The sequence below is a fragment of the Embiotoca jacksoni genome, unplaced genomic scaffold (genome assembly GCF_022577435.1).
Source record: "Embiotoca jacksoni isolate LCO1_2020_lvr unplaced genomic scaffold, fEmbJac1.0.p SCAF_20, whole genome shotgun sequence".
Classification (NCBI taxonomy): domain Eukaryota; kingdom Metazoa; phylum Chordata; class Actinopteri; family Embiotocidae; genus Embiotoca; species Embiotoca jacksoni.
Genome location: NW_027185341.1, coordinates 9,010,280 through 9,031,927, shown reverse-complemented (window position 1 = coordinate 9,031,927; position 21,648 = coordinate 9,010,280). Strand labels below are relative to the sequence as shown.

Sequence of the window (21,648 nt, the reverse complement as noted above, 5' to 3'; positions counted from 1 at the left end):
GCACACACACACACACACACACACACACACACACTCATATCGAATTATAGCGACATGCGGCCGACAGTTAACACTGCAGGATCGAGCTTCTGACCCGTTACACAAATTCTGTATTCTCCTTTTTTTTTTTTTTTTTTTTTTTTGGCCATTTACCTGAAACAGTATCACGACGACGTTATCTTGAATGTGGAGAATTGACTCGGGGGGTGGGGGGGCGGAGAAAAGGCAAATTAAACAACAAAAAAACAAAAACAAAAAAAAGAAAAGAATAAAATGCAGCCATAGCAGCAGTTTTGTGAAAGTACTCGGCACAATTATGCCTCTTGTGTACGAAAATAAAAACAAAACAACATGATTGACAGCACCATATAATAATGCAGATGAAACAATGTGAGAGTTCAGGGAGAATGCAAAACCAAACAAAAAAAAAAACTTAAAAAAAAAACTTTTAAAATCGCAGTATGTATAAAAATATAATATTAACTGTGTCATCTATTTCCTCCCTTCGACTGGTGGAAGCAGCAAGAGAGGCAGAAAATAACAGAATCCTTCAACGTCCTCGTGTTTTTCTAAAAGTATCTGAGTGATAACTGCAAAGTCACGAGTAATAAATGGAATCAGAATACTATTTGCCAGGTGATGTTTTTTTTGTTTGTTTTTTTTCCGTTTATCAACAGTTGCAGCCTGAACCAAGATGCATAATAAGACAACTTCTGTCCTTGAAATATTTGGTCTGTTTGGAGGAGTGTGGGTAGGTTTCAGACGAGTGTGCTTGTGTCCAGAGAGTTGCCAGTTTTTGAATTCTTGCAGGTAAAAGTGGTGAGAAGAAAATAAAAAAAATAAAATAAATTCACTACCTCTTTTAAAGTAAGAGCCCTGCAGCCCCCTGGGTGGCCGTGACTCCGCCTCTCAGTGCCCCCTGGGTGGCCGTGGCTCCGCCTCTCTGTGCCCCCTGGGTGGCCGTGACTCCGCCTCTCGGTGCCCCCTGGGTGGCCGTGGCTCCGCCTCTCTGTGCCCCCTGGGTGGCCGTGACTCCGCCTCTCGGTGCCCCCTGGGTGGCCGTGGCTCCGCCTCTCTGTGCCCCCTGGGTGGCCGTGGCTCCGCCTCTCTGTGCCCCCTGGGTGGCCGTGACTCCGCCTCTCGGTGCCCCCTGGGTGTTGTAATACGCAAGCTGTGCAAAGCACGAAGCAAAGACGGTCGGTGATGAAACAGCATTTGTGATCAAGTAAAACCTCTCCGGATAAAAGTACGGTTTAAAAACGCCGCACAGCGTCTTCTGCCTGCGTCCGACGGGAGACGGTTTCCTTCATCGTTTGTTACCGACGGCAGACTGTCGCTGCTGCTTTCTTTCTTTCTTCTTCTTCGTCTTCCGTGTCAGAGTTGCGAGTGATCGATCAAGGCGGGCTCGTGTTTCCGTTTCCCTCTCGTCACTCTGTTGACCTTTTCCTGTGCAGCTAAATCCTGCCATCCTCCTCCTCCTCCTCCTCTTCCTCCTCTTCCTCCTCTTCCTCCTCCTCTTCTTCCTCCTCCTCTTCCTCAGCTCCTGCAGCGGGCCGGGGCTGATGGAGGGAACTATTCGTACTCCAGGAACTGTTTGTGGTAAAATAAAAGGTACCTGCGGAGAGGACAGCAGCGCAGCGTGAGGTGGCAACTTCGCTAACGACGGAGAACACCCCCCCCCCTCTCCAGCAAAACAGAAGTTCAGCTGAAAGTATTAACTTATTAATTAACTTAGCATAAAGTCGCCTTTCAAAACAAAACCCGCTTTATTAACAAAAGGAACTCCGTACGGTCGACACGAGCAGAATAACCTGAAGTGAAGGGGCTTGTGGGAAATGTTGTCTTATCATTAAAATGAGTAATACTGCGTGTTTGACTGGTTTCATACACACTTCAAGTTGTAACAGACTGCACTTTGTTTTTGTGCATTCAGTCCGTGTTGAATTAACGTGAATGAAACGGCATCTGAAGCTCTTATTTTGACCGAAGATGCAGCCTTTGTTTTCTATATTACAGTCACGGATTGTCCGTTTTGTAAAGCTACGCGACTTCTATGATTTCTTTGTAACTTTGAGAGTCTGAGTTCATTCAACGTATAAAAGATTAGAACTAAAAATCCAATTTATTTCCTCAGCTTGCAATTTTTTTCGAACTTTCCGCAACTTTATCGCAAAAAAAAAAACAAAAAAAAACACACACACACACACACACACACACACACACACACACACACACACACACACACAGTGTTCCACCGGCTTGAAGGAAAAGCGGTTTCTTTTACGTTGAACAGAGTCTCACGGGCAGCAACACTCACCCCTCGCTGTCCAGGACGTCCTTGATGCTCGCCTTGGTGATGATGGCGTCGTCACATTTGAACCACTGGTCCTTGTGCTGCCGGATGAAGGTGGTGTAGTGGCCGCTCTCTAGCGTCCCCTGGTGGTTCACCACGGCAAACAAACTGTACCTGAAACGGGAGGACGGGAGACAAAAGCCAGTTCAGCTTGTACAAATGACGGATCCTCCTCAATTCACACTTGCTCACGGCTCTTTTTCAGAAGCAAGTTGAAACGGAGCTGACGGCTAAAAAGACTTGGATATCTGATCAGAGTCTCATCCGAATAAATTCCGTGCGAGAACCATGAGGTGGATTATTTTCCTGCTGAAATGAATGAAATGTGGTGAAGGGTGCAGTCGATACAGAGGTTGAATCAACGGGAGGAGGCAGGAAGAGGAACCAGCAGGTTTTGTTGACGAAAACAATTGTTTTCTCGACAAGAGACGATGAACCGGTTACGTTTGGATTTTTTTTTGGGGAACATGTGCCGCTTCAGAAACTCGTTCGTCACGGGCTTTACTTGTTGTCGTTGTTGTTGAAGGGGTCCACGGTCTGCTGGTACTGCCCATTCATCCGGCTTTCTTTACTGAAACACACAACACAACAAACAAAAATAGGTTGGTTTGAACAATCACTACTTCCTGTTTTCGCCGGCTTTGGATCCTCACTTTTCTGTTACTTCCTGTATTCATGTCAAATATTGTAGATTTTGTAAGTAACTAAATACACACAGTTTCGTTAACCCTTTGAACTCCAGGCTCATTTCAGGGTAACTTCACTTCCTTCACCTTTAATCTCATATCTTGCTCATTATTGGGGTTAACCATTCATGCTATATATCTTGTTTTGTTTTTTTCCAGGTTCAGTCAAGGCTATTCAGATCTTTTATCATCTATTTTGATAATACTTTATATAATAGCCTTTATATCAAGGAAAAAATAAAATGTTGTCTTATGAAATTGTGATGTTTTTACATGTATACCACCAGAAAATACTGTCAGTAGAGATATCCTTTTTTATATATATATATATATATATATATATATATATATATATATAGTTGTGTAGAGGAGATTGTCTTGAATCTGGAAATATCTGAACCATATTTGTGGGACAATACATGAAAACAATACGTTCTTTAGTGCCTTCCAGAATAAATGAGTCCAAGTGGTCGGAGGCGAAGAGGAGGCCATTTCATTTTATTTAATTGAATTTTTCCAGGATATAATCTCGAACTTTTTTGTACACATTACTTGGTTTTTCTGTTCTTTAACAGCTTGCAACCTCGGTTTGGACCGCGCTCACCTGGAGGCCATGAACGGCGTCATGTCCAGCTCCAACGGAAAGGAGACGTAAGTAGTGATCTTCCGCCGCAGTTTGGCTGAATGCTCGAACCTCTGAGAAAACACACACACACACACACACACACACACACACACACACACACACACACACACACACACACACAGATTTTAGAGGACCGCTCTGGTTATCAGCAGCCTCTAAATCAGCAGTCCGACATGAACTCTCTTACTTTGAGGTGAAAGCAGGCCACGATGGGCAGCTTCTTCATGGTCAGCTGCTTGGTGGACTCCTGGTAACTATGGCAACCGCTGCACTTGATCTTAGCGCTGCTGCCGAGGTGCTCTGGTCTGGTGAACCTAGAGAGAAGGTGAGATTTAGTGTTGGTGGGTTTGTGCTCCTCCGTCGGTGCTGCTGCTTCCGGAGGACTCTGCTGTCGGGTCGTGTCGGTTGTTTTTCATCACCGGTCGAGGGAGAGAAATGTTTTCATCGTGGTCAGTTACCTGCGCAGACAGTCGGTGAGCGTCGTGGCTCCAGTGGTGTGACTCTCTCCGTTAAGTGCTGATCCGTCTCCTCCGGGGCTCAGGGGCCAGAAGGGTGTGGAGGAGCCCGGCAGGTCCAGGCTGATGTCCCAGAAGGGGTCTATGGTTGTGGACACACCGCTGCGAGGAAGACGGAGACAGAAAAGATGGAGAGGATGTTCGAGGAGATGAAAATTCTGTCCAGAAAATGGATATTTCTAAAGAGCTGCTGTGGTTCATCATTACATCTTCCAGGACAGTTTTCCTTTACGGTGACAAAGATGTGGCCTTTATTTACACCTAAGAGTTTACAATATTCAATAACATTCAATTAAATAAGTCAAATCGCAACAACAACAATATCTAAAACCATCAGAAAGGGAAGCTGACGTAATAAGCGTCATCACGACAGCATCAGCAACCGGTTCTCATTCCCAGAGTGTCAACGTCTGCTTGTTTGGTCTAAAGGTGTTGATGCGTGTCAGATATGTAAAAAGTTCCCTTTAGCGTCGGTACTGCGACACCCTGAGTTGAAGACGGGATCCATGTGATCGAGTAGAGAGAGCGAAGTCCGCGGTGGTTGGACGGATCAAACGCAGGATTTTCAGCCAGGAAACTGTCCTTTGACTTCTTCACTCCAAACCTACGACTTCCATCATAAACTGGATTCCTTCAAACATACACAGCACGACATATTTAACTTATGTTAACACGACGCTTACTGTACCCCAAACCAGACGACGTGCTCCATCATACTGATCATTTCAACATTTTATCGATCCAGGAATCCAACTCGTCACCCTGTACGGGCTGACTGGGAGCAAACTTATGAACCACTAAAAAAAACATGTACTTCAAGCACGTGTCGGTCTTGTACTGGATTATTTATCCGCCATGCTGACAGCATATGAACCTGTGTGGACCTTCAAAGACCTGAGAGCAGTTGGAAATGTTGAAATGTTAAAACATACTTCATCAGCCTGGCTTTTGATTACAATGGTTTATAGACATTTTGTCTTTTATTTATTCTGTTCACACTTTATTTTCTACTCTATGTAATCTTTATCCATTTATTATTATTATTATTATTACTAACTTGGCTTTGAATCTTTCTCTTTTTTTATGCATTTCATCGTCTTCATTCTTATTCTTATTTTGGCATTTATATTTACTTCCATTGTATTTGTGTCATCTGTATTTTATGCTCTTTGAACTGTACTAACCTGCATGAAAGCTTTTATAGAAATAAAGTTTGACTAATTGATTGACTGACGGCCGAGCAGAGACCTTCTTTGCTCTGGTTTGGACGGACCTGAACGTAGTGACTCACTAAATGGGGACTGATGTGGTGGAAGATGCTCTGTGTAAAATGACCCGACGTTGTTTTCTTCAGACAAAATCGGAGAAGGGTTGGGAACCGTGTTCTGCTTACTCACGTCAATTATATTTCCAAATGGAAAAAAAAAAGTGAGATGAATGAATCGTGACACAGAAAAAGCCCCGTGGGGCCGCGTTTTCCTTCAGAAGCCGGCTGCAGAGACACGAACCGACACGAAGCACCACAATCCAGATCTGCTCTAATGTTTCCAGTCGTCATCGTCAGCTAAACCAACAAAGACTCATCAGACAGCTGGCTTAAAAATCCTTTTGATAATTAATTGATAGTTTTCCACTTATTTTAGCACAGAGCTTTTATATTTGGATGTTTTCATGCTTCATCATCTTTGATCTCCTACGAGCTGCAGGGCACACGGTCTTCTCAAATGCCAAAGCAAATGCAACTCACGGAGAGGAGTAATGTATTCATATTTTACATATCCTTATGATGATAAATATGTGGTATCTGGTCCATTAAATGGCGACCTGCTTAAACATTTTGGCTGCATCTAGAAAAAGGCAGTGAAGCACCGAAACTCTGACTGCAGCACTCGTGGCACTTACCTGCTGGTGAGATGTCAGAGATAAATTATACCGTGCCTCGTGGTGGGGTAGTGATGCCATACAAAATTTCCTTTGATATGCCTCCTATTATACTTATTATCTCTCAATAACTCTCTTTCGTAATTACGGTTTTATCGACCTTGCACTGTTTTTTTTAAATCATATTTATTTAAATCTTTAATATATATTTTCCTTCTTTTTCTTGTATCCACGTGAAGTACCCTGCCTTGCCGCGGTGTACGACTTGTGCTGAATAAGTAAACTTGTCTGCTTGCGATGGGAACGCTGAACTGTCACACTGAATGAGAGAATCAGCGACCAGGAATTCTTGGAGACACGTTTACTCGACTGCGTGTCGAGTAAAGACATTTATTTTTAGAGAGTGTTTGTGAGGTGCTTCTCTTTCCTCATTTAAGTTGTACTTCAGGGTGGAGACTAGAGTCTGACTCCTACTGGGTTTTATACCGATAAACATGCAAGTAAAAAAAAAAATAAAAAAATTGGATTTTGATATATTGACTGAAATGTGGTTACCAAACCAAATATAATGGAAGCTGCATATTTAAAAGTTTATCAATAGACTTTATTGTCCAAAATGACATAAGTGCACTGAAACAGTGAACTGGGAATTATGAATAACTATAAATAACTTTCGATAATTAAAAAAATGAACAATTCCCCAAGCATTTTTTCCGACATTATGTTCTGTAAAAATAGAAGAAAAAGTCCTACTCGTAAATAAAAAACAGAGGTTGGTTAAGAAGTCACTAGAAGGCGGTGGGGAAGGATCGGGCTCCATGAACCAGCACTGAGTGTCACACATGGAACCCCCACAGAGAAACCGTAGAGAGGCCGGCCAGGAAACACCCGACGTAGGGACCCAGAGAGGAGACCGGTTACACCTGGAGCCAGATGGAGGGACGTTTGTCGGTGGCGTACGTCCCAGGAGGGACAATGGACCGGAGTAAATCAGTAATTATGTGTGCCATTGGACCTAAGGTCACGTTTCCTGGGAAAATTATCATCCTCATATTGTGCAAATGAAAATGAATGGCGTCCACGGGGACAATCGCAGGAGGAAAAGAAATCTAAGTGACACGAGACCACAAAAATATACAGACAGCTGCATTAAACCAACTATTCTTATTAAAAAATAAACAAACACAAACTAGAAACCTTTATCCAAGTTCTTCAAATGAGAAACAATAAGCTACACATTGAGGAAAGGTGAGTATTTTTCACCAAATATATAAAAGTGGGCCAAAGAAAAAAAAAATAAAGCTAAACACGTATCATGCGGCTGCAGATTCTTTTATTTTCTAATAAATCTGGATCCTCAAGTCATCTGTGAAAAATGGTTCTTCAAGTTTAAGCTCCATTATTGTGGACGAACCAGCAGGTGGAACTAGAGACCAGCTTTACACACCGCTCGCACTGACAGGCTTTTCCTGTTGCTGCAGTGGAGCAGGTCAGTGTGTGTGTGTGTGTGTGTGTGTGTGTGTGTGTGTGTGTGTGTGTGTGAGATTGATGGTGCAATGTGTGATTGATAGAGAGAGAGAGAGATGAGGCATGAGAGTGGGGTGACCTCAGAGAGGAGGACTGAGAGAGTTTGGATGCAGACAAGTGAAGTGTGTGTGTGTGTGTGTGTGTGTGTGTGTGTGTGTGTGTGTGTGTGTGTGTGTGTGTGTGTGTGTGTGTGTGTGTGTGTGTGTGAGTGAGTGAGAGAGAGAGAGAGAGAGTGACTGTGTGGTGGAGCTGTGCTGTAAGAAGTCTACAGAGCCACAGCTTTGTTCTGGTAGACTTTCATCTCTTCCTACAGTCTCTGGTGAAGCAGAAATTATGTTTGAGGGCGTGTTTTGTCTTTTCCGTACACGCGCGCACACACACACACACACACTTAAAACACTCACACACACACTTACTGGCAGACTTGACAGGTGACGTCAGACTGCAGGCCCCCTGTGAAGATTTGGTCGATGATGCAGTTACAGTGGTTCGGGTTGTTGGCTTTCTTCCCGTTGTCATCTGTGTGGACACACACACACACACACACACACACACACACACACACACACACACACACACACACACACACGAGCACTGTCACTAAGAGCAAAACTGTGTAACTCCACATTCACCCACTCTGCTTATAAACTGAAGAGACAGATCCAAGAGAATCAGTTCTGTCAGACCGGGCATCTCTCTCATCTAGTATCATCTTCTCATCCTCCTTTGTGCATTTTTGCTCGAAGCCTCCTCTTTCTCAAGTTTCTTTTCTACCTGTATTCATTCGTAAATGTTGTCCGTGTGTCTCTCTGACCTTTGCAGTGTCTGTGCAGGACGTCCAGCGCCGCGATGAGGAACTCGTGGGCGTCCTGCTGCTCGTAGCCGGCCAGGTGACGGGCGTGCGTCCACACCAGGTGGAGGAGGCGGAACGGGATGTGAGGCGAGCGGTGGCCTGAGTAGAACTGCGGAGAAGGAAGGAAGGAAGGAAAGTGTGAGAGAGATATAAACGTTCCTCTTCTACAGCTTAAAAAAACAACAACAAAAAACAACAACACATAGTCACCTCCTGGAAGAGCTGCGACATCTCACACACCAGGCAGGAGTTGCTCTGCATCTCGCATTTGTGCCGGTCGGACAGGAAGAAGTCACGCAGCAGGGGAGTGTGTGTCAGCGCCTGCACGATGCAGTTCATGAAGCACGTGTTGCCCAAGTTTATTAGACCGCGCAGGCCTGAGGATGAAGGAAATACGGACGTGAAAAGGAGTCGACAAAGAAAAGACAGAGCTGGGAGGGAATAAAGAGAAAGGAGAGCTGAAGAAGAGACACAGATTATTTTTCTTGGCTACTGCAGAGGGGCAACGGAGCTGCAGAGAGAGAGAGACGCGCACGCACACGCACGCACACACACACACACACACACACACACACACACACACACACACACACACACACACACACACACACACACACACACACACACGCACCGTAACATCCCTGAGGCTATGTTGGACTGCATGCAGGGAAACCCTCGTCGGATTACAGCAGACTGAACCACCCACCCATACACCCACACCCACACACACACACACCCACACACACACACACACACACACACACACACCAGTGCAGCGGAAGGAAGAAGGAAAGAAGGAAACAGTATGGAGGAAGGATCTCACAGATGAGCAGGTCTGTAGTTCCCCTCGTCTGAGACGGTGCCAGAGATGTTAATGTCACCGGAGCAGATCCCTGCAGGCTGCTACACCGTGTTAAACGTATGCCGGCTCTCTTGCCTCCCACACACACTGCCTCATCCCACCACTGCTTCCATCTAATATGCCCTATTGCTGCATATACAAATATGTTTTGTTGGCGTGGTGAAATAATAGTTATTTATCCGTCTGTGCAGCTCCTTAAAATGGAATAAATAGCTTTACGTTGTTGAGTACTTTTGCAATTTTGAAATAATAAAAAAGTTCAAAAGCCCAATGAGCTTAATTACTTGTCTTTGTCTGACCAGCAGTACAAAATCAAAAAATATAACATTCCCAATTATATATGAGGGTGGATCAATAGGTTGCGAGACTGCTCCTGTTGTGAGAGTACGATGTGCAGCAGCGTGACGTGTCCGGAGCAGGAGGGAGGTACAGCCCTAATGAGTCAGTGTTACAGATTTCATCGCCTGGTCGTCATCAGTTCCTGAGTTACACATGTTTTCGTGAGCGCTGGTGACCACTGGCAGACGGCGTTCATCAAATTTAGCGTCGAATTCTGCAAATCAGATACGGAGACCCTTAAAATGCTCCGAGAAGCCGACGGCAAAGAAGCGATGAGCCCGGAGAGGTTTTATGAGTGACGTTTGCTGTTTCTGTTGTCTGCTGGATGACAACTTTAATGGCTCCAAGGAGACAGCGGGGAGAAGTTAAGGAAAACAAAGTTGAGGTTCATCGCTGTGTGAATCTGTTGATGATGCTTCTACTGTCACTTCATCTTCATGCTTTTCACATCGTTTCCTCCCTCCTCCATCTCCAGTGTGTCTTTGAAACTGTGTGATTGGCCCAATTAAGCTGGACAGCCACTAGCTGTCCACACACACACACACACACATACTGATGGTGTGTGTGTGCGTGCGTGTGTGTGCGTGTGTGTGTGTGTGTGTGTGTGTGTGTGTGTGTGTCACGAACCAATTGTACAGTTGGAGGTGATTCTCCTCCTCTTGGGGTTGTGGCGGAGGAGCTCCAGCTCCCTCTTGGTGGGTTCCCACGTTGAGTACTTCTCCCCAATACCTGCAACACACACACACACACACACACACACACACACACACACACACACACACACACACACACACACACTTGAAGTTCTGCATCTTGGGAAGGCAAGGCAAGTTTATTTGGATAGCACCTCGCAACAGCAATGCATTTCAAAGCACCGCATCTAAGACATGAAAAGGCATTAAAGGTCCTTATCTGGTGTTTTATCTGCAGTCTTTGTATCCATAAGAAAATATTTGTTTATGGTTTAAGTACTAAAACTATCTCAATATAGTTTCCTCTCTTAAGCTTTTCTCTGGAGCTCTACCAAAAACAAGGCCGTTTTGTGTCTTTCTCTTTAAAGGTGCAGTGATATCAGCAGCCCTCCCCTCTGATTGGCTGACTCTCTTCTGAGTGATGTGTTCCCAGGACAACCACAGGTTTTCTTTGGACTTGCAGCTTGCTAGCTCTGCAACGAAATGACTGCTTTCTGTTTTCTTTCACATAAAAGATTGGACACTGAGCTGTGCTGAGGGCAGACATATGACATGATCAGACGTTTGGGACAGTATTTCTAAAAGGATTGAACAATTTGACACGTCCATAGGATTTAAATAGCATTTATACCTACTTTATAACCAAAAAAAGAAAAGGAAATCTGAATAGAAACAATATGGGACCTTTAAGATTAAAAAAATAAAAATAAAAAATAAGATTCAATGACCTCAATTGACCCTGGATTCTTCTCTGAATCAAAGGAAGAAGGAAGAAAGTAAGCCGTATGCCACACTGGGTGCAGGGTTATGTATGTGTTTAACGTTACCTTGCATCTTCCAGGCTTTCCTTTGTTCCTCTTTGGCAATCTGTTCCATCTCTTTGTCATAGATGTAGTCTTGGCACATAAAGCAGTAAATCCCCCCGTACAGCAAGTCAATAGCTGGAAACATGGACAAGGAGAAGGAGAGAATGAGCTGCCAAAAAACAATTCACGAGGAAGCCATTTTATTCAAATGCGGGGACGCTCGGTTTATCTGACTGTCAGGAGGTAATAAAGGGCTTCGTGTTGCTGCGAGCTGCGTGAGCCGCTAACGGCTTCATCGCTCGGTCGTTTTTTTTCTATTCAGGTCAGGTTGTCATGGCGCTGTGATGCCAGGTATAGCGAGGCTTATCTGCTGACATATCAGCTATCTGTTTACACCATCCACAAATGGCAGAGAGACACCCCAAGAGATGGAGAGAGCAGTGGGGAAGTCAAAAGGTGAGGAGGAGGATGAGGAGGAAGAGGAAGGAGGAAGGAAGTATGTGTGTGTGTGTGTGTGTGTGTGGGGGGGGGGTTATCTGTACAATCTTTCACACACTCACTTAAATGGTCACACACAGCCCAAACACCATCCTTCTACTCCCTTTTCTCCCCTCACCTGCTCTGGTACCCTGCAGCTACCTGTTTGCTGTTGCCATAACAACCTGCCTGTTGGCCTCTCCTGGCTGTCAACCTCTGCAGGTGTGGAAAAAGAAAGGAAGAAAAGGATGGAGGACGGTGAAGAGGCAGGGAAAGAGAGAGTTTCACTTGAATGGAGGAGATATAAAAAGAAATATGAAAAAGGACAAACGTAAAAAAAGAAAAAAAAAAAAGAAAGACGAATGAAGTTCAATTAGACAAACTCCTTTAACAATTCTGAATATGGAAAGGGTCATCAGGTAACCATGGGAACAAGAGCAGGGCAACAGAGATGAGGATAGAGACGGGGAAATGAGCCGAGTAAACAGAATGCACCAAACAGCTGAGTGAAAAAGCATAAAACGAGCAGATGAAAGAGATGAAATGGCCAAAAAATAAAAAGAGAGGAGGAGGAGAAACAGGAAGGAGGGAGGAGGAAGAAGAAGAGGAGGAGGAGGAGGAGGAGGAGGAGAGGGGCCGGGGTTTAATGGAGGCTAATTCCACAAGGTTTATTAAAGACGACTTAATTACCTCCTCGCCAGTCTGCTGAGATCTCACCCTCTTTAAAAAAAAAAAAAAAAAAAAGTATTTCGCACTCTATTTTTGCTGCATTTAACTCAGCAGCTAACCTAATTAAATTCACAATTACACTCTGTGGGAAACACACACACACGTGCACACACACACACACACACACACACACACACGCACGCACACACACACACACACACACCACAGGGGGTCTTCCTGAGATGAGCGATAACGCAGAGGAAAAGGAGGCTTCATAAAACCGAACGGCAGATTCTCAACATCTGCCGAGCCCAGCCTTTTGTCGCCGGCAGCCCGAGTGCCTTCTGCTGCAGCGCCCGTCTCCTCCGAACACTGCAGTGCAACGTACTTCACTCGCAGCACAAACGGCGCTAATTCCACCATGTGCAGAACAAAGTACAAAATATAGAACAGCTACTGGGTGTAGCGGCCGCGGTCGCAGCTTCCCCACCGGGCGGCGCCGCGTGTTGGAGATAAAGAGCCGTTTACTGCATCTTTGAAAACGCTCCATCTTTACTCCTTTATTTTGTTGGGCAATACTTTACGTCGTAAATAACGATTCTAATTACTAATTCACCTGCTGATCATTTTCTCCATTAAACGATCAACTGTTTTGGCCACAAAATCTTGGAAAAACAGTGAAACACGCAGAACCGAAGATAGCATGTTGAAATTGTTTGTTTGTTTGTTTTAAGAGGACGTTTGATTTAGCGACGAATCGATTATTAAAGGAGTCGCCAGCGAACTCTGTGTTGATCAGCTCACCGGCGACAGGGACTTCTTCATTTCTGTTCTACAGTGGCATCATCATTTGATTCTATGCAAAACCACATGTTTATTGCGCAAGACTTAAAAACTGTGGCGTGATTCAACCACTTGGAAGGAGATGGCAGGCGTATTCCAATCAGGTCGGGTTTTTGGGTTGAAAACGTTTCGATCGCATCTCGTATTCGACCAAAACTTCTTGTTTAGAATGAAAAACTGTGTTGTGTTTGGAAATGACTGTTTCAAAGCAACTTCAAAAGAGATTTAGATTCGAGTTTTTGAGCGTGACAATGTTGTGACCTTTTCTTTCACCAGATCCCAACTCGGTTGAAAACCTTCAGGAGTTTTCAAACTCTCCACGACCGAAAACAAAAACACAAACTGTGGGAATATCTTGTCAAAGAATGGTCTTCATCCTTTTCCTGGAGCTGAAGAGACTTCACTAAGGAGCCTCGGAGCTTTTATTGGAAGCTCAGGGTGGAACAACAAAAGCTTAGTGCTGTTTTTTTTCCTTTTAATGTTTTCAACTATTTGGACACGGATATCGTCCATTCTTTTCACATAATACAGCAGATTCTTCTGCAGCTGGATTTACTGGCCGAGCTCAACTAATATTCAGCAATTTCCTCTGCAATAATTCCCTGATTTCTGAGCGAGGTTTTGATTAGTACAGGCCATGTGTCCCTGTGGGAGTAGCAGGGACGGGGGAAAAAAAAAACCACAGCCAACTGTTCCCGGTGTTCAGCAAACACCCACGTCTGTATTCAAATCCGGAGGCATCCAGACTGGGCCTGTTTGATGCAAATATTTAATACAGAGATTCGAAATACAACTTTCCCATTTCCCGCTGTGATGCCTCCGTGGGGGCTGCGGTGAGAAACACAGTCAGGCTGGTTCGGTTCCTGAAAATGGAAGCCGTCTCTGGCATTTTTTAAGGAGGAATATTGAAACAAATCCAGGGCAGATTATCACTGTGCAATATTTCTCGGTACCCTCTCTGACCAGGACTGTTAATCCTGTCAAAACAAGGCGGAGACAAATCTCGTTGTTGTGCTCTGCCCCGTAAACGCCGACGCAAGGTCAGCGAATGTTTCGAAGGATTTCAGAGGAAGCTGATCGTAAAGCAGCGAGGTTTACCCGGTAAAGTGGACCAGACTGGGAAACGTGCTTAAGTCTAATCAGCCACCAGGACAGACCTCAGTCCCGATTCATTAGCGAGTTCACCAATGCATATATTGCCAGCTAATGGGGCTGCGTGAGGCCAAACACACAGGTGACATTCAAATCCCCCATCGAGGGGCCGAGCCTTTCAGACTGTGTTGCAATCGCGCTGCGCCGGGTTGCGTAATAGCTCGCGGCTCGGTCGCTCTCGTTTATTCTGGCTGATTAAGCAACTCACAAAACCGCAAATGTGTCGCCGTCGGACCGGTGGAGAAGTCCAAAACACGACTGACTTAAAGCTCATCGTGAATGTGGACACGTTAATGAAGTTAACGAGGCTACAACCTCATTAGCCACTAACTGTATAATTACACCTTTTAGCATGTTATTTTACTTTACTGACGGCGTTGTGCATTCTGTACACCTCAAAACACCTCAAAACGCCTCCGTGTACGACGGTGTGTGCGTGTGTGTGTGTGTGTGTGTGTGTGTGTGTGCGTGTGTGTGTGCGTGTGTGTGTCGTACCCAGGTTATGCCTTTTGCTCTTGGCATGCTCGTGGATATGTTTTTTGGCAAAGCAGGCGAAGAAGACGCAGTAGAGGCAGGAGTGGAGTCTGTTGAGGTGGGCGCCGCACATGTGGCAGATACATGACTTGGCCTGAGAGAGACGGGGAGAAAAAAAACAGACAGACACGGGAAGTGATCGGGTCAATTTCAGAATTTTGCACTCTACATGTCATTTTCAGAAGTACATTAATATAAAGCTTCAACAGACACGAGAATGCAGGTCCGACTTCGAGCTGCACTTATCAATAGTCTTAATTGCTTCGGAGGATCCGGTATTCAGACCGCTTCGCTTTTTGAACATTTTACAGTGTTGTAATTTCAAAATGAATAAAACTGGCATTTTCCCGTCGATCTACAATCAATGAGACAAAATGACAGCGAAAACTTTAACAAACGTAATTCACAATAAGAAAACCGAGCCTTGGCATTAAAATGACAAATTCCGACTTCCATTGTTGTTTGAATAATGATTTTTCTATCGAGGGAAAAAAAAAAACATGAACAACAAAAAAAAAAACCTCCAACGTAGCCGTTCTTCAGCCTCTGGCGCCCTGCTCAGAATCACAATCGGCGACAGGAAAGCAATCTACCGGGGACGGTTCTGTCAGTGTGTGTGTGGCTGTGGCTTCATCATTAAGTGGATGAACGTAGGCTCAACAACCTCTGCAGACCGATGAGGTATTCTGCTATTTTTGGGTGTTACACGGGGCTCAAGTGCAGCCCAGCGATGGTGTAAAATTCATGTAATTAATGTGTAAACCTTTTAAGTACAGCGTTATTTATTAATCGGGCTTCCTATACATTCTGTTTTATAGTCACGTTGGATAAAAGAAAAAAAAAAAGAAAAGGAGAATGGAGGCTCGATAGCGACAGTTCAAACGCATGCAGATGACAAGCTGGCATGTTAATGAGGCAGCATGAATATGAGGAGGTGAGAAGAAATGAGTAACGCCTGGAAGAGGAGACAAGGAGGGAAGAGGAGGGCGGATGGAGGGAAGTCAGAGGGACAAGGAACACAGACAAGGACAAAAGGAGGACATCAAAGAGAAAATGACAGCTGGAATTATAGAGAAGGTTGATATCAATGTCAAATTTGATGTTTTATTGTGTTTTACAAAATGTGTTTTAACTCGAGAGTCAATTACAAAAGGACTAAACCAGGCAGGCTGGGATAGTTAACGGAGAAAAAAAACAACTAAAAGTGGGATAAAAGCTGAGCAATATATCAGTATGATGTTAACGTGGCGATGTGAGACGAGATATTGCCTGATTTTGGATATCATAATATGGTAAACATGGCAAAAACGGGCACGTCTGATGTTCACCGACATGTTACAGCTTTTTTTTTAAATTGTATTAATCCCCGAGGGGAAATTTCTTCACTACAGCAGGGGGGCTCTCAGGGGGGAGCTGCTGCAACAGGCTGCCACTAGCGCGGCGCCAGGTAACCTGACCTGAGGTGCATGTTTTTGGATGATGGGAGGAAGCCGGAGAACCCGGAGAGAACCCACACAAGCACAGGGAGAACATGCAAACTCCGCACAGAAAGGCCCAGGACCGGATTCGAACCCGGAACCTTTTTGCTGTGAGGTGACAGTGCTAACCACTGCACCACCGTGCCGGCCAATCTCTAAATGTCTAAAACCCCAATGTCTAAAATCTTCTGCTCACGAACCAAAACAACAACCCAGGCTAGCTGTTTCCCCCTGGTTCCAGTCTTTGTGCTAAGCTAAGATAACTGTCCTTTGGCAGTTGCTCTAGATTTAACCCACAAAAACAAAACAAAACAAAAAAAACACTTCGAAAAGCCACTTTAACTCCATCTAGATCAGAAACCTTTTGGCCGAGGTTCATGGGTCAAAATGTTTACGGACAAAACACCTTTACTGATCGTTTAAATATGATTCTCAGCCCCGTCTATTCATGGGACAGATATACAGAACGGGGGGAAAAAAAAAAGACAAGATTCTTATTCTAGTCACACACACACACACACACACACACACACACACACACACACACACACACACACACGCACACACACACACCCCTCCATGCATAAGTGCTTAGACAGCACATGAATTATGAAAACACGCATCAATATGCACCGGTGTCTCCTCACTCATCCTTCGAGCTGTCAGCGTTACAGTGTGCGAGTGTATTTTTCGAGTCCCTGAGGACACTGTATTCATGTAGGGATTTGTGTCTGCGGTGCGTCGTCACATCCTCAACTGTCACGCCAGCGAGAGTCTGAGCGCACATATTCAGTACTTATGGGGATCCAGGAGTTTGGTTTTCGAAACGAGGACGAGTCGTCTGCAGGCGGGAGGTTGTGTGAGAGGAGCAGGGAGAGTAATGGGCTGGAAACATCCTGGGTTAGGAAAGTGCAAGTGAGGACATTATCACACTGTGAGCCAAATGCAACAACACCTGCCTCATTCGTTTAAGGAGACGGCCGGCATCCAGGGTGGGTGTTTTAACGGGTGAATTAAGGGACTATTCCCTCCATAATATTGTATATTCCTGTCAGAAGGGACCATGAACGAGTAGGAAGGATGTCATTTTAAGGCCTCACTCGATATGGGAAGTTTGTTGTCGTGCAGCAACAGGAGGATGTGTAACAGAATAAAAGCCTTCCTACCCTGCAGACATCAGAGGAACACTGATTTTATGAAAAATAAAAAAAAGGAGCTTTCATATTCTTTGCAACACAATAAAATGAAAGATTAGAAACATTGGTGACTGACTGCAGAGCTGTGGCTGAAGTCACGCAACCATTTAATGTCATAATGGGAAACATTTCATCGACTTTCTGTCTTTTTGACACCGGCTTTGCAACTCAACGGCCCGCTCACATCGATTCCGCTTTGTGTGGCTGCGCTGAACGGAGGCAGCGGCAGTGACACAACCTGACAGAAGACGGACTTCACAGCACCTGGAGAAGAAAAGCAGTGCTGAATCTGCTGCTAAGCTCTGAGGTTGAACGGGACTGACTTTGCAGGTCTTTGGTGTCGTTTGATGGAGGCGTGGTGCGCAGATAAGACACACGTGATGTGGTTATTTGCTGTTGAAACAGGCGCCGGGCAATGTATTGACGTCATGATATGAGACTAGATATCATCTTAGATAGATATGGTTCGTGCTTACTAAAGCTGCATTACAGTCAAGTGATGCAATTTTCAGTAAACCCCAACCGATACCAATGTTAGGAAAGTTAAAAAAAAAGAAGAAAAAAAAAGGTGATATCAATATATCAGCCAAAATGTGGATATCAATCACAAGTAACTAGGATATTTAATGGCATCATCATGACTGTTTATTAAAGCGGAAGTAGCCTCTGGGTCTGATAAATTAGGCCAAAGAGCAAGTGACAAACTGCAATACCACCGAAGGCCACTGGGGGTTGGTTTCAAAAGGCTTCTGGCTCCATAGACTCCCTTCAACTTCATTAAATACAGTCAAGACTATTTTTCCAGAAGTTATAGTGGCAATGTTGTTGTTATCTAAAGTCTCTCTTTCTTATTAGTTTTTTGGCGGTTCATTAAAAAGTAAAATCTCATCACTAATTAGAAAATAAGCCTCAAAAAGGCGTGTTTTTGGGGACGCGTCTGTTTGATTGACAGGCCTGTGGCGCAGTCAGGTTTCCGCCATCGGTGGACGGGGAGCAGTGTCCAATCACATCGAGTGACATCCTTTGGTCGCTCCTCCACAGCTCGTTCAAATACGGTCACTTCTGGCTCCAAACCAAAATTATAACTATGAAGTATATAAAAAAAAAAAAAGCCACTATTGAACAACATATACGCCGACACTGATACAACTGGGATCGGCCAATACAACTGGCAAATCAATAAACTGGTCGGGCTGTACATACCATACTGTTCTAGCTTTTCCATTATGTGCCTTTACCCACATATTCATTATATCTATATCACTAATGATTTTGTGAAAGCACTAATAGTCTCCCAAACAATATTGTCGTAATATTAATATCAAGGTAGTTAGTCAAAAATATGGTGATTTTTGAATTTGTTAATGTTGAACAACGTGTGCTTGAAACAAAGATAGGTGGTTATCAATCGTTCCCGTCTTATAGTAAAAGATGAGAATACATCATCCTGCAGTCGGTGTTCCCTTACTGCAGCATCCTGGGAAAACGCTGTTTGCTCTGCGGTACACTGATAAAATCCAAAGCATCTGTCGTTCAGATGGGATGAGACACTTCTGTGATTGTCAGCCGGAGCGCGCAGCCTTTGAATCTCAAGGTGAACGAAACGCTTTAAATTCAATCTGCACCAGAAGGTCATTGGAGTGTCGATCGTGACCGTCTGCAGCGGTGACGGTCAGCATGGGGCGGAGAGTGAACGGCAGGAGAGAGAGGTCTGACGTGCATTTCTGACAAATCACACTTTCAATTGTTGAAAAAAAAAATAAACCTGTCAAAACCGACGCACTTTCTCCTGTGGAGCTTCCCATCGATGGACCCGACCGGTGGGAGCAGCTACACTGATATCTGGTCACACGTGTGCAACTGAAGCATGCCTCAGAGCCGCTGTTGGACAGGAACATTAATTTATGACTTATCTGATGGAAACATCAACCACACTCCTTACCAAACTCTCAGAGGATCCCAAAGCACAACCTTAAAAAAACCACCCAAAAACCCATTTAGTATAGAACCGCCTGTGAGAACCGAGTCTGAATGGAAAGCTGAGCCACAATCAATAAAAACAAAAGTGGTGCCACAGGGAGGTGATACTATGCAGGGATGCCAGCGCCTCGTCTTCTCTTCAGGGTGGAGAACCGAGCAATTACAGGGCAGGAGGAGACCCTGTGTATGCACCACCCCCCCTCCTACCCCACCCTGGACCACCACCTCCCGCTGCACATCACAGGGGGGGACTCGGGGAGAGCGAGCGCGCGCTGCAGTTTGTAGACATCGGCCTTGATGAGCCTCACGCACGCACGCACGCACACACACACACACACACTGCAGATGCAATCGCAGCTAATCTTGAGCACATCTGCTCGGTGCCCCACGTGTTCTGTGAATCTATTCAATTAACACGAAGCTCTCAACAACACATCCAACAAACATGGCATGGCTCGGATTAAAGAGGATGGGAGACATTAAATGACTGCTTAGTTGATTGAAAAAATAAAAAATAAAAAACAAATAATGAAGTGTTCGTGGTGTTTCCTCCTAAAGCGAGGAGACCCCTGCTGTCTGACTGCTCCGTGCCGGTGGGAGGAAGTGGACGCCGCTGCAGATGCACATCAGCTCCGTGATCTACCATGCGCTCCCGAGCTTTGACGTGAGCCCTCGGCTGAGGGATGAACCGGGGGATGAACCGGGGGGGGGGATGAACCGGGGGGGGGGGGGATGAACCGGAGGGCTCAGATGCTGCTCAGCTGTGGTCGAGCCCCGTCAGGTGTTGAGATGGGCGCGGGGGAGGTGGTTGGTTCGAGCCCCGGAGGTGAACAGTAGTATCTGACCATCCGAGGGCGAACTGGGCTTTTTGGGTTTCAGGGTGGCGATTGTTTATGTTGTTGGTTTTTTTTTTTTTTTTGGGGGGGGGGGGAACTGTCCACGCACACGCACACACACACACGCACACATTCAAGGAAGCATCCTCGTTTCCTCGTCACTTGTTACCTTGCGTTTTCTGGTCTCGGCTGAACCGCTCCACACGAAACACTGATAAATAACCCTCAGGTTCTGCTTCCAGTTGTCCACTTTGAAGGCGTTGACATGGGGGCAGCCTGCGGGACTCATGGTAGTCGCAGCATCCGGCGTTGCTGTTCCTCGGAGCGGTGAAAAAAACCCAACCAGCCCTGTTCTTCCGCGGAGACCCGGTCCGAGCGGGCTGACTGCTGGCTAGCTCCCCGGGTTCGTTACCCACCGACGGCTGCGTTCCGGCTAACTGGACATGTCCCGGTTGCAGTAGCGGACATCAAGAGGACTTCTCCGATGTGGCTTGTTCTGGAGACAATTATTATTTACGCACTTAAATCCAGAATGGCGCCGTACGTAGTCCCCCCCCACACACACGTTCGCTGAATTACATGTTAGCAGGCTGGCTAAAGTTGGTTAGCATTGAGATTTCAACAGTAGCTTCCACGGTCGAGTATCAAGACCCACCTCATTCATAGCGGCGGACCAATGAGCGGCGAGGACCGCGCGTGATTGACATATTCCAACAGTCAAGTCCCGCCTCTGTGAAGCGGGCGCTGCGCTGTGATTGGTGGCATTTCCCTGCGAACCGCAGCCGCTTGTTGAGGAACACGCTCATTGGCTGAAGCTGAAATCAGCGCCATTGTATCAATCAAGAATGTTTTAATGGAAGTGGATGGGAATTCAAATACACCTCACGAGGAAGAACCGAGTCGATGGGACTCTTTTTTTTCACAAAGGCATGAAACCCAAAACTATATTCTTAAACAATTTATTATTAACAGATCCACAATCGCAAAGCTCAAGCTCCCAAATGACATGACAGTTTGGTTTCATCTGCTGCCTTCACCTCTTGTAATAACAAGCTGTCGGAACGGTTCACTGTACAGTGCTCTAGCGACCTCTAGTGGATCCGACCTAAAAACAAAACAAATAAAAACAAAAAAAATAAACAAAAAAAAAGGAAAAAACAACAAACAAAACAAAACAAAATAACCAAAACAGTTAAACCGATTGTGAACGACTCCTCCATTGTGCCGAGTTTGGTCAAGGGCATGTCAATGTTGTACAGATTTTGCTATTGATGAATATCTACATTCTAACCGAGGAGTGGGAGGGAAACGATCATTGCAGTC

General features: G+C 45.2%; 1 protein-coding gene across 1 annotated transcript; it reads right to left on the bottom strand.

Moving 5' to 3' along the window:
• Nucleotides 1–501: 501 nt before the first annotated feature.
• On the bottom strand, nucleotides 502–20,981 carry usp22 (ubiquitin specific peptidase 22). The gene is made up of 13 exons (XM_069156144.1): nucleotides 20,495–20,981; nucleotides 14,797–14,929; nucleotides 11,182–11,295; nucleotides 10,290–10,391; nucleotides 8,672–8,838; nucleotides 8,423–8,570; nucleotides 8,025–8,127; nucleotides 4,144–4,302; nucleotides 3,873–3,999; nucleotides 3,644–3,735; nucleotides 2,859–2,924; nucleotides 2,318–2,467; nucleotides 502–1,615 (listed from the first exon to the last, which is right to left on the bottom strand). The coding sequence occupies exons 1-13, from the start codon at nucleotides 20,612–20,614 to the stop codon at nucleotides 1,573–1,575; spliced, it is 1,524 nt and encodes a 507-aa protein (XP_069012245.1). The 5' UTR covers nucleotides 20,615–20,981; the 3' UTR covers nucleotides 502–1,572.
• Nucleotides 20,982–21,648: the final 667 nt, after the last annotated feature.

Bases quoted from the DNA above. Each gene is read 5' to 3' on its own strand.
- usp22 (XM_069156144.1), bottom strand. From the start codon at position 20,614: ATGAGTCCCGCAGGCTGCCCCCATGTCAACGCCTTCAAAGTGGACAAC. The intron at 8,571-8,671 runs GTGACTATGTGT...CCTTCTCCGCAG, and splicing joins TGTCGCAGCTCTTCCAGGAG to TTCTACTCAGGCCACCGCTC. The intron at 4,303-8,024 runs GTAAGTGTGTGT...TCTTCCTCGCAG, and splicing joins GTCACCTGTCAAGTCTGCCA to CGGTGTGTCCACAACCATAG.